A 13,501-nucleotide genomic window follows, 5' to 3' on the forward strand; every position below is an offset into this window, starting at 1 on the left:
TGGCTTTTCCTATTGCTATTTTAAATTTGTTTCTATGCATACTTTTCCCAAAAAAAGTTTACCATGGGATTAAATAAATATTTTATGTCAAGTAATTTGTTGACTTAATTAGTTAAGTTAGCTCTAATTAAAAAGAATTTGTTTTATTATTAGTTAGTTGTATATTCATTGTTAATTATCTTCAGTTTTATATATTAGGTTAGCAAAAATAAAAATAATTCAATTTATATATAAAACAGAATTTAATTCTGTAGCGAAAAATATTGTAAAGTATAAAGCAAAGTCTCTATAAACCTTAATATGGTTGTAGGCAACAAGAGTTAATAAAATAAAATTTAAATTAGTACTAATTCCAGATCAGCCAAATTTAAAAAAATCTTCATTTTAGACAAGTTTGACTATCACAGGTGATGTTAATAAAACCAAACTCTAAATTTGTTTTGATAAATACAAGAAGACATTTTAAAGGGCAACAAATTAAAGATAATTGAAAATTGTGTGCTAAGTGTCAATTCCACAGGATGACTTACAAACCTTTATGTAGTTATTCAAAATAACAACTTACTTAAGTAAGCTATACAGATTACAAGCTTTTTGCTTGATTTTCTGCCATAGGGCGTTCAAAAATACTTGTTTTCGTTTGTAATTTATTGTAGGTCTTACAAACCTCTGAAAGCTTTAAACAGGGTTCCCACGGTCCTTGAGAGTCCTGAACTAAACACCTCTTAAGTTACAAAATAATCTTTTTAATATTTCTTGAGAAAAATATCCAAACAGGNAGTAAGCTATACAAATTACAAGCTTTTTGCTTGATTTTCTGCCGTAGGGCATTCAAAAATACTCGTTTTCTTTTGTAATTTATTGTAGGTCTTACAAACCTCTGAAAGCTTTAAATCTTATTGCTAAGTATGAAGAATTACCTGAACTAAACACCTCTTAAGTTACAAAATAATCCTTTTAATATTTCTTGAGAAATTTAAAAAAAAAGCAAAAACTGAAAGAGTCTTTTCCAATATTGTAGGGTAGTGTATATGTGCTTCTCTATAAAATTATTATTTTTAGGCATTTTTTTTTTCAACTGATCCATATATTAGCCAATTATCCCACATGAGCTTTAAAGAAAATTTCCAAAAATTCTGTATTTATATTCGGGAATATATAGTAACTATACTGCTGCATTGCTTTGTCTGCAAAATATTATTGTTCAGTAGTAAGGTTGTCACTAGCTACTAAAAAGTGACTATTTGCAAGTTTTTTTCTCCTTGGACAACTATGATGACTTTGTACAAATGTAGAAGACTATTTCTTCATAGATAAAAGTATTGTATAGTTAGCGATGTTTTTTTTCTTCTGTGTTTTTCTTTTAAAGAAAAGGATAAATTTTTTATGCGTTTTGTTTATCTTTTAAAGCACATGAAGAAAGAAAGATTGAAGTATGAAGGTGAAAAGAGTAATGATAAATGGAATTTTTGTTTTTCCTTTTACAAGACCTTAGAAAAATTTATATCACAATTTTTAATTTTATTTAGGATCAGTAATTACAGTGAATACACATAATGTTAATGAAAAAATATCGATATTTTAGTTGCAATAAAAATCTTACTTTCAAAAATTTAATCTTACTAATTTTGTATTTAATGTAGTTTTTTTAACACTATTATTTATTTGAAGGAATAAGATACTAATAGAGAATGAAAAAAAATTTGTAACCATATTTTCCTATTATTTAAAAAAAAAATTGTGTTTCAAGTCAAATTGAACAAAATTTCAGCTGTTAATTATTATAACATGTATATCTGATTTTTTACGTCAAATTCTTTGGTAAAAAATTAAAAGACAAATTGAAATGATGGAGGAAGAATAATTATCTTATGTATTAGCATGTCTTCAAATATGATTAAAATTTTGTTGCAAGTATGTTATGGTTTTTAGAATTTTTTAAATTAATGAAATAAAAGTTTTTTTCGTGTTTAAAAAAATTTGATAACTTGTTTTATTATTTTTCTTAAAAAATAAAGTTTAAATTACTAATGAAATTTAGGTAAAGTAATTGTAAGTTAAAGTAATTGTAAGGTAAAGTTATGTAATATAGTAATGTAAAAAGTTTAATGAACTACATTTCATATTAATTCAAAAATAGTTTAAAGGAAAAATATTATATTGTTAATTTTTCAAGCTAATGTTTATTTAAAATTTATTGTATTTTAACTCAACACCTCTTTACTTTTATTTTAGATGTTCAAATAGTGTTTGAAGCTCTTCCAAGTCCAGAAAAAATAGCCCTAGCTGAAAAATTAATGTTGCCTAAAACATTTTATTTATATGAAAATAAAGAACCTTGTACTGGCTGTGTGGGATGCACTGATACCATTAAGCCATGCAGAGGTACATGTCTAATTTGTCCTCTTGACATTCTATTTTATAAATTTTAAAACTCTATGGTTAGAATTTATAGAATACTAGTTTTATTTTGTAGGGGGGAAATATATTTTTATTATGTTAAGTAGAATTTCACCCCTTTCTTGGGAAAGAAGGTTTAAAGAAGCTTTCCGATTTACACAACTTGCAGTTCACTCAATTTCAATAAACAACAATTTCTAACGCAAAGTTAGAACTTGGTAAGTTCATAACTCAAAAATAAAGCTTTTTGCAGGCATAAATGAGTTAATCCGAAACATAAATAAAACAATTCAACTCCATATGTTAAAAATAATTTACATTTACACCTCATTTTTGGCATTAATAAAAGAGTAAACCATTGCAAACAAAGTATTGGAACAGGGGCGGGTCCAGAAATTTTTATTTTGGACTCAGATCCATAGACTCAGATCCCACACACACACTATTATTTTTTTTAATATATTTTTTGAAGTAAAAAAAGTTGGGATTTTTAATGCTAGTCTTCTCATTTATTTTTTAGAAACTGTGATGAATTTTGCTTTAATCTTTTGGATTATGATTCTTGAAACAGTGAAGAATATAATTAGATGAAGAAAAAAATTAATTTTTCCGACCTACCTAGGTGATATGCGTGCCCCCTTAAATAATTTTTAAAATAATTTAGTTCTTTTGTAAACTATTAAAAAATAATTTTTTTTTTCAATTCTGGAAGGGATCATGACCCCCCACCCCCGCTGGATCCGCCTCTGTATTGTAATAGTTTTTTAAAATGTAACGGTGCTCACATAAACAGTTTCGATTTTATCATTTAATGCACATGCATTTCGAAGTTAGCTCTTTTATTCCTTCATTTTTTTAAAAAAATTTTGTTCTGAATAATCAAGACAAAACATGGTTATGATGTTCTATTAACGTGTATTTTGTCCAGTGTTAATTGCATGGAAAATGTTTTAACTCCTAATAAAAATTTATAAAATGACGCCCCAGTAAGAATTTTATATCTGCTTCCGCGCTAAATTTCTTACCTGAAAGTGCCATGTTTAGCAACAATATGTCAAACGTACAGATTCTTTATCTCATTGTATTTGTAAGTAAGCTTAAACTAGTATAAACTACAAATACTTTTCTTTTATGAAATTTAGGAGAAATCGAAGAGCAGGAAGAAAAAACAGAAAAAAAGGAAGCTCAAAATACTAAGCCTGAAGAAACTACGTTTTTCGGCTCTTCTTCCGTCAGTGCAATTTCCTTTACAGATTTAGCTTCTGAAAAATCTAGTCAATCTAGTTTTTTCACTTCTCCAACTAGTGGAAAACATGGTTTTGCTGGAGCCGGAACACCTATTTTTTCCAGTTTGCAGACTCCTGGAGAAGCTGCTAATGGTTTGTTTCTATTTCAATTGAGATTTTTTTCTAAAGTACAGCATTAAGAAAAATTCAAGTTGGAGTTATAAACAGTTAAACTTTGATATCACCATCTCAAAAAGAGATTGTGGAAATAGGGAAATTTATGAATTATTATTATTTATTTATTTTTTTAATTCTAGCATTGGCATTTTAAAATTTACCTAGTATGCATTTACTTCTCATTAATTTATTATGAATGCTTTATTTACAGTCACAATGGTGATTTGATATTATTTAATACATATTAAATTCAATTATTTTTTCCTTGGTAATTGTTTGTCAATTATATTTTCCAAATTCGAAATTGTTTTATGCTAAAGCCATATTCATTTTTTCCCCTTAAAGTTCGTCACTGTTTAAGAGATCCAGGATAATACCAGCACTAGTTAATAACATATTTTATTGGCAAAACAATAATTAACAAGCAGACATACAAAACATCTTACATCCGGATCTCATACTTAAAGCCAACTAATATAGAAGTATTTGGGGTAGATTATCAAATGGAGACGTGCATGCACTAACGTCAAAGTTTCAGTTTGGATTTTAACTTACCACAAAGTTAGTCTTACTAGATTTAATTAATTTGATTTAAAACCTTGCTGGGATACAATACTTCTTCACCACATAAAGTCACATTGTTGCTTTTTTTTATTTTTTGTGTCATTGAAAAATGTATTGAACTAAGAAAAGGTTTTTTCTTATTATCAGATAGCAACTGTATAGGAATTTCAGATAATTTGCTCGTGGTATTGAGTAATTCAAAATATTAAAGTTTTTTATATGGAAGTTTGACTGTATTTAAATTCTTTTGTATGACAAAAGAATTCCAAATAAGTTATTTTTTATAAGGTGAGTACTTTTATATACATTTTAAAGCAGTTTTAAAATAAAAATCTTAATTTCTAGATCTGATAACTTTTTAAAAAATATATCATTACATTTAAAAAAAATGTCAAATCTAATTTTATAATTTGTTTCATTTAATACCAAAATAATAAACAATAAAATATTTTATTTAACTTATTATATATTATATAGACCCATATTCCTGCAATAAGGAATCTGTTATCTAATTAAAAAAGTGTTAACTTGGAACTTCTTTTGATTTCAATGAAAAAGATGGTTATAACCACTACAAATAAAACCTTGTTTCAATAAAAGAAGAAAATATGCAGGCACATTAAATAAGTTAAATCCATTTTTAAATTTTAATTTTTATGTAATTCAAGCAGAAATTATTCTGTGGTAAAATATTATTTATAATTATTATCTTATGTATTCTGTTGCCTTTTAAAACTTCATTAATACATTTATTTGATCCACATATTTACTTGTTAAAAATGTTAAATTCATCTTAAAAATGATTTCAATAAACGTAAAGTTTTGATAAGAAATTGAAGCTTTGGTGTTGTGAGTGTCCTGCTTACTATATAAGACAATTTTGTAGTTTTATAATTATTTTTTTAAGTTATAGTAAGTAAAGGTGCTTTCTTTCCATGGGAAAGAAAGAAAATTGTTTAAGAACAGACTGATAATAATGATGTTTTACAATGAATCATAAAGTGGCTAATTTGTATTTCTAATCAGATGGAATATGTTTGAAATTATTTTTCTTCTTCATGTTTTTACTGTGGTACCGTGTGTTAAATTGAAGATCCTGTTAGTATGAAAAAATTCTATTCACTTAAATATCAAGAAGCTTTTTACCATTTCTACTTAAAATAAAGAAGCTAAATTCTGTCCGTTAACATAATTTTCTATGGAATGATATTAAAACTAATTTAAACTTCTTTAATTTCTTATCCAGTAACAGATAATACAAATTCCTGCTCTTTATTATCGCTAAAGTTAGCCTCTGTTTTTGATGACTGTTACACTGTTTAAAGAAAAAATAAGTCTTACTTGGGTACTTGTACTTCAAGAAGAAGATCACGAATACCCACACATGTGACCTGTAACGTCAGCGCCAGCTGATAGTTTATGAGCAAATTGGCGTGTTAAAGTTGAGCTACGTTTCCTCGCATAAGTTATAATATAAATTAATGTGTAATCAAATTTTTTGAAATATTCTTTCTCGTCTACATATTTTACTTAACTTAAATTTATTATTTGTTTATGTATTTTATTGTAACTGTGTATTTTTGTTTTGTGTACCTGGCAACTTCAATGTTTTAGTTTCTCTATACGTGGCTTCGTAATCTTTGTGTTAAGTAAAAAATATATAGTGAAAAAATATTAAATATATCATTTAAGATAATTGATACTTAATGGGCTTGGCGTACTCGAAATAGAATGGAAAGAGCGTTACTTATGTCAACAAATGCCACTTTTTAAAAGAAAACTCAAAACGTTGGTTAGCTTTAGAATTTAATAGCTGTAAAAAAAAATTTTTTTTTTAAATTTCATATTTTGTTCATATGATGAATACGGCCTGCAACTTAGTAATTTAATTCCACTTTTCACTTAATACATTTTTCTGACTGCTCCATATTTTATTTAGATGATACTGTACCAGAAAATCCTGATGTACATTTTGAACCTGTGATACCTTTGCCTGACCTAATAGAAGTCAAAACTGGTGAAGAAGATGAAACTCCTATATTTGTTCATCGGGCCAAACTATTCCGTTTTGATGGTCCCACAAAACAATGGAAGGAACGAGGAATTGGTGATATCAAAATATTAAAACATAATGAGAAGAGTAAGTTCACGAAAAATATTCTCGTATTTGTTTGTTCTGCTTTATAAATGAAGAGGATCATTTAATTGCCATTGCATTGATTTGCCAATTTTTTATTATTATGCAATTATTGGTAATTAATCTGACATAGCATCCACAGAGTTATACATAAATAGAAACATTATTTGAATGTAGCAATTTTAAATTGAAACAATAAATACTGTATTTAAGGCAGAATAAAGTTATGTTTTAACATTAATATATATATCAGTAATGTGGTAGCAAATCAGATTAGCGTGGATAGACCTATATCTGTTCCAATGAACTCTTTCTTCCACTCATTTGCCTGACAAAAAGTTGTAAATCTGAGAAAGAGTCAATTTGTAGATTTAAAAAAACTACTAAATAACTATTTAAATTTGTTACAAGCTAGGGTTGATTTTGTAAGAATTTAATCCAAATTGTTTGATTTTGTATTTAAGTTTTTTTTAATCAATTCAACTGTCTATCCCATAATAGTTACAAATAACCAAAAATTTTCAAATTCTATAAAAAGCTAACTTTTAATTCTACTTTAGAGTCTTAAACCTCAGATTTTCCCAGACATCCTACCTGCCCCTAAGACTTTTGCTGTATTTTCTCAATCTTTGTTCCTATTTAATGTACTCCCTTTACACACAACTTTTTAAAACTCTTTCCTCTGGATCATCGATTTTGATGTTTGTGTGTATTTGGTTTATATTTTTACTAAGCTAGTTTTGGATTTTTTGCTGGATGTCTGGTAAACAAAAATATAAGACTGCTTTAAACAAAATTTTTATGGAATGTTTCTCTTTTAAATGTTATATCTTAATTATGCTGAATAGAAATTTCAACTATTACTTTTATGTGCACCAAATTTTCTGTGCGAGTAAAAGTTATACATAAAGATTACAAAAGCTTCTTTTTTGATTATCTATAAACTAAGCACAATGTGTTTTACAGTGTGAGTACATTTTTAAATTTTTTCATTATTGATAAAGTTTATAAAAAGTGCTGTAGTAATGTCAGTAGCTGAAAAAGTAATGCCCATGGTATGTTAGCCTGTACAATACCACATTGTTAGAGTCCCTCTGTTTGCCAGAAAGTTTCCTTTCCTGAACTTAATTTAACAATCAAAATAAACAGCTCTTTTCCTTTTTTAGAAAAAGGAGGAATGTTGTTTTTTTTTTTTTTTTTTTTTTTTTTTTTTTTTTTTTTTTTTAACTTTTACGACTTGTTAAAAATAAACTTTGATTTTTCCAGTCTTCCGATTTTTGTTCGATTTTAATCTGATTTCTGTAGCAATATGGAAAAAAATTGGGTATCATGGGCACAAAATTCGGCAGTTAATTACGGTGCGAAAAAAACTCGTATTTATTTTTTTCCCAAGAAATTTTTAAAATTATGTGAAAAGTAAAAAACTGTATGAAACAAAAACTATCCCAAACTGTTGAAAATACGATCGAAAAAAACTGCCTGGACAATAAAATTGGCACAAATCGAGTTATTATTATATTAATAAATTATTTTTCAAATGTGCAATTCGAAATTTCTTGTTTACGATAATGTAGCATTTTAAAACTATTAAAATCAGTTGCAATAACTGATTAAAAATGTGTTCGTAAATCCATGTGGGATTGCAGGTGAATTGTCAATAATTGAGTGTGAAATGTGCGATTCTAATTTTGTCGAACAAAATATTATATTAAAACACTGAGATTTTATAAGTCGAAGTGAAAATTCTTTTTACTAACTATATAAAAAATAAAAAAACAGTCAGCAAAACCGCAGATTCACTGTGGAATCATCGCTAATTGAGAAATAATTACTAAATGAAGAATGATTTGGAATTTAAGTTATGTATAATGGCATATCATAATATCAAGATTTTGAAAACCATGTAAAAATCTGTAACAAAAGCTGTGAAAATAGAGCAGCCACGTGGATTTACTAGTTGTTGATTGAAATTAAAATTAATTATTGTCTATTTGTTATTTTTTATTGAATAAGGAAGTTTTGATGTTTGTTTATCTTGACCTATTATCCGGAAAAATATTTTTTCCGGGCTCCCCAAAGTCCAGACTATTTTGAAAATGGGACTTTCCACTGTATAACGAAAATTCGGATCTAATTCTGTTCTTTATTCTCAAAACAAATTTTTATAAAACTCTTTTCAAAAAGTATACAATTGATCATTCAATCTGTTTTAATACAATACTGGTTTAATACTTTAAAATTATTGGGGTTAACCAGTGTTTTCACTACAGCGCGAGAACGCGAGAATCTCGCATATTTTTTTAAATTCTCGCATTAAAAAATGATTACCGCGAGAAATTCGCGCAATCTATAAAAAAATTTCAAAATTAGCGAATTTCTCGCATTTTGAAAAAAATTTCTCTTTTGCGCCATTTAGAATAAAATCCGTTTCACTTTTCTTCCTGAATCTTTTANTTTGTTTTTTTTGAACTCAAGAAATTTTCCGGAATTTTGACTTGGGCTCACAATCACCCCTGTAAGTGTCCAAAATATATTATAGATCCATTTTAGTGCCATTACCCAAAATTACTGAATGTTTTTTTTTTTTTAGGTCAAGTGCCACTACCTGGTATTCCAAACACTGATATTTTTTTTAATCGAATATCAAATAAAAATATAAATATCAACGAATAAATTAATATCAAATGAGGCATAACAAATAATTCAGAATTCGTCAAAATTAATTAATAATAGTAATTGTAATTATTGATATTTACAAATAAAAGTTGACATTCTTTCAATTTCGGTTATTCACACTAGCATAAATATTTTGTCAATCAATATGTAAGCAAATCAATATGTGACCAAAAGCCTAAACTTTATGTATAAACATTGTTTTGTAATTATTCATAAATTATGAATGCTGCATTCCTGCCCCTTTCTTTGATATGAGCACTTTTTGTTGGTTAAAATTTATCATCAAATATCCAAATATTATAATTATTATACAGTTACAGTATAACTTATTTTTTCGAACAAACTGCAAGTTTTTTTAGTCTCAATATTCTATTAATTTAATGTTGAAAGTTTCTTTTATTGCAGTCAAACCTGCTATAGTGGTCCAACTGTGGACCAAACAATAAATCTACTATAATCGAATGAAGTAACATTAAACAGTTTAATGGTAGTTAGGACGAGACCACTAAAAAGTTCACTGCTACCTAGTGTTTAGTCTAAGCAGAGTTTGATTTTTTTTAAATAATGTAATTTATTTTTAATAACTACTGCTTAGAACTTTTAAATATTGTTTTTCTTTTCTTTTCTTTGCAGCTAGATTCCGGGTTATTTTAAGACGTGATCAAGTACACAACATTGCTTGCAATCATTGTATAACATCTGATATGTCATTAGCTCCTCTATCAACTAGTGAAAATGCACTCTGTTGGAATGCAGTTGATTTCTCTGATGGTCAAGTGGAAGCTACAAAATTTGCAGTTCGATTTAAAGTAATATATTAAGACAAAACTCTTCAAGTATTTTCTTACTAAGTGTATTACCCATCTATTACAATGACAAAATATGCATTCTACAATATAATTTTTATTTTATAGGGGAAAGACATTTTAGACAACTTTAAGAAAGTCTTCAATGATTGCATTGAAATAGTAAAACAAAATCCACCAACTCTCAGTAATGAAATTTCAGGTAAATAGTTTTCACTTTTTTTATTATATTGTGTAATATCAACATTTTAAACATTAAATATTTTTTGGAAATTGTGTATAAAATTCTTTAATCTATATATTGCAGACAATGTCTTTAGGTAAAGTATGAGACATAAGAATCTATACATGCTTTACCTAGATATTGTGTAGAAGGACAAATGTTCTTCAGGGAAAATATGTTTAGACTTTAAAGCATTATTATTAAGAGAAAAATATCAATACCATTAAATATTATTGGTTAATGCATGCTCTTCAAAATGCATAACATTTAGGTCAAATTGAATATACCATATATTCCGGACATATAATACGCACTTTTAATGCAAAAAATAACATTGGAATTTACGGGTGCGCTGTATACGCCGAATATAAAAAATTATAGATTAAAAAATTTTAAATATAGAAACATGCTTTTATTTTAAAGAAATAACATACCTTTACCTATATACTTTATTGATTTTCATTATTGCATAAATAGTTCATTATATTCGTCCTTCGTTATTTCTTCAGGCATGTCATCACAATTCGTTTCGTCTTCATCATCTGTGTTACCCTCATCCATAAATAAACAGTCATCTTCTGATCCGTCCAGATTATTTAAAATGCTGCATTTTTTTTATGATTTTCTAACCATCTCAGGCTTAATTTCATCCCATGCTTTTAATATCCATTCGCACACTGTTCCCAAACTTGCATGACGCATATGTTCTCCTTTCGTAAAGATTTTCTCGCCCTCCAACATCCAAGTGTTCCACTGGGTTTTTTTTAAATGGTTTGTTTAAGCAGACATCCAATGGCTCAACTAATGATGTCAATCCGCCCGGAATAACTGCCATATCGGTGTTACATTCTTTCAACAATTTTTTGTATTATCTGTAAGGTGGGTCCTAAACATGTCCCATACTAAAAGGCTTTCTGGTTTTCTTACGCGGCCAGGACGGATTTGCCAGGCATTTTTTACCCACAATTTAACACCATTTTCCTCCATCCAGCCTTTTTCATGGAAATGAACAAAAATCCGTTTTGTAAAATTACATTTGGGAAGAGTATATCTTAAAATTTAAAAAAAAGTATTAGAAATTACGGGTGCGCATTATGCGCCGGAATATACGGTAGCCTCTTTTTTTTTTCCCCCTTTGGTATCATTTATCCACTCCATTCAGCATCTTAGCAATTTTTATCAAATTAATTAGCAAGCCTTGGTTGAGACTACTTTCTAGATTTCAATATTAAGAACTTATTGCAGTGCTATTATTTTTTATTGTTCCAAATTTTAGTATCTATTTAAACTTAACTGAATATCATCTTGGTTTCCAAATACAGGAGCTGAGCAATCTGTAACCCCAAATATGTTATGTTCTCAACCTGAAATTAAGTCTCCTGAATCACCAATCGAAAATCAAACTAAACAAAATGAAGAATCTGCTGAAAATGACGATCCAAATTCAGATGAGATAAGTGATGAAGACGAATTACTGTTTGAAAAAAGAGTTACATATGAAATAATGGATGGCAATGAGAGCGTAATAAAGGTAATAAAATTTAATGCTTACATTTATATATCTATTGAAAAACTGTTTTTATTTATTTACGTGAAAGTATGTTAATTGTTTTGTTTTTGTTGAAATTTGTTAGGCATTTAATATCACTGTCAGATAATCTATTCTAATAAGAAAAAATATTGTCCAGTTTTAACAGAAATTGTTGCAGTTGCAAATTAAATTCATGATGTTCTTTTCAATGATGAAGTATTTATAATTTGATCTTTGTAGGGATTCATACAGGTGACTTATTTATTATTTATCATAATTTAGACAAACAATTTTCATTATGAATAAATGCAAGAAAAATTAAAGAATTTGTATCCTTGCGAAATATTTGGAGTAAATTCATATTCATACTTGAATGTTCAGTGAAATAATTCAAATAAAAAATTTAAATTTGACACATTCTTATTTTTTATAACTATTTAATGGACAAGACACATCATTTTTTGATTTTAATCGTAACATTCTTTTATTGAGTGGAATTTTAGTGTGAAAAAAAAGAAGAAAATTCTTTGTGCAGAGTCAAAACAATAATTGTGAACTTTTCTTAATAGAGTATAGGAACTCTACAGATGACATATGATGATTCAGTGTATGGATATCATGTTTCTATTGTTAATGATGAAGATGAAGTTGTATGTGATCATGTCATTGCTGTTCAAAACTGTCTTAGAGTTGACGGGAAAAAAGCAATTTGGTCTGCCATTGATATAAGTATCGAACCTTCAAAGAAACGTCGTTTTATTGCTACATTCAGTTCTCTAGAAGCTGTGAATGAATATCAAAAATATTTTGAAGAGGTTAGTGAAATGTACATTGAATATGCCTGTTATTTCAAATTTTTGAAAATGCTATGTATTTGTTTATAAGTTTCGCCAATTAATACAAATTAATTCTTAAAAATATCAAGTGTGTCAAACTTAGTTCTATTATTGAAAATTATAATTGAATTATTTTTTCAGGTGAGTAGTAAAACCTAATTAATGTAAAGTTAAACTTTATATGTATTTAAATGAATTGCAATGTTTTTTTTTTCCTCCCTGATAACAAACTATTTATGTCTTGAAATTTAAATCATTTCCTGCAGATGGGCCAACCAAGATTTTACAGAATGGTAAAAGTTTAAAACTTATGGTATGCAAGACAACTAGATAATATTTTATGTTCTTAAAATTCTTTTTTTTTATTACTATTTTAGTTTGAGTTAACAGTTAAGTTATTGGTTCCACAATAAAAAATTTAATTAAAATGACTTGATAATATGAAATTCAAACCTAATTGAGTGTATAAGAACTTTCTTTGAATATGTTGAAATGATATAAGAAATACTTTTGTGTGAATCTGCTGAAATTATGGATTGGTTTTATTTCTGGATTAATTAATATTTTTCCAAGAAAAGTGCAAACATCAGAGTTTTAGTTTCAAAAACATTCAAACAGATTGTCTGCTTACCTGGGAAAACTTTTGCAAGTTTTGCGTCTAACTACAGTTGTTTGCCTGAATCATAAAATTTCTCCGAGTTCTTAAAACCACTTTAGAAATTATATAAAAGATACTTATAAACTTATCATTATGTTAAGTCTTCTTACTTTTTTTATAATTCCTTTTCTTCATTTTAGGGTAAAGAGTTTGCTGTTAAATCTGGTATTGTGGAGAATGACGATTTTTCTGCTAATCCAAAAGGTGAAAAAGTTTTCCTATATATATCTTATGTATTGATGCAATTTTCCTTAATATAACATAATT

The 13,501-nt window shown here is 27.3% G+C and overlaps 1 protein-coding gene across 1 annotated transcript in view; it reads left to right on the forward strand.

The window, feature by feature from the left end:
• LOC107438605 (Nucleoporin 358kD) overlaps positions 1 to 13,501 on the forward strand; it is a 57,097-nt gene that overhangs the window by 41,398 nt on the left and 2,198 nt on the right. Inside the window, 8 exon segments of the mRNA XM_071178657.1 lie at positions 2,236 to 2,385; positions 3,543 to 3,779; positions 6,307 to 6,507; positions 9,814 to 9,989; positions 10,095 to 10,188; positions 11,532 to 11,740; positions 12,310 to 12,555; positions 13,375 to 13,438. Coding sequence (XP_071034758.1) covers positions 2,236 to 2,385; positions 3,543 to 3,779; positions 6,307 to 6,507; positions 9,814 to 9,989; positions 10,095 to 10,188; positions 11,532 to 11,740; positions 12,310 to 12,555; positions 13,375 to 13,438 — 1,377 coding nt within the window.

The sequence above is a fragment of the Parasteatoda tepidariorum genome, chromosome 3 (assembly GCF_043381705.1).
Source record: "Parasteatoda tepidariorum isolate YZ-2023 chromosome 3, CAS_Ptep_4.0, whole genome shotgun sequence".
In the NCBI taxonomy this organism is placed as follows: domain Eukaryota; kingdom Metazoa; phylum Arthropoda; class Arachnida; order Araneae; family Theridiidae; genus Parasteatoda; species Parasteatoda tepidariorum.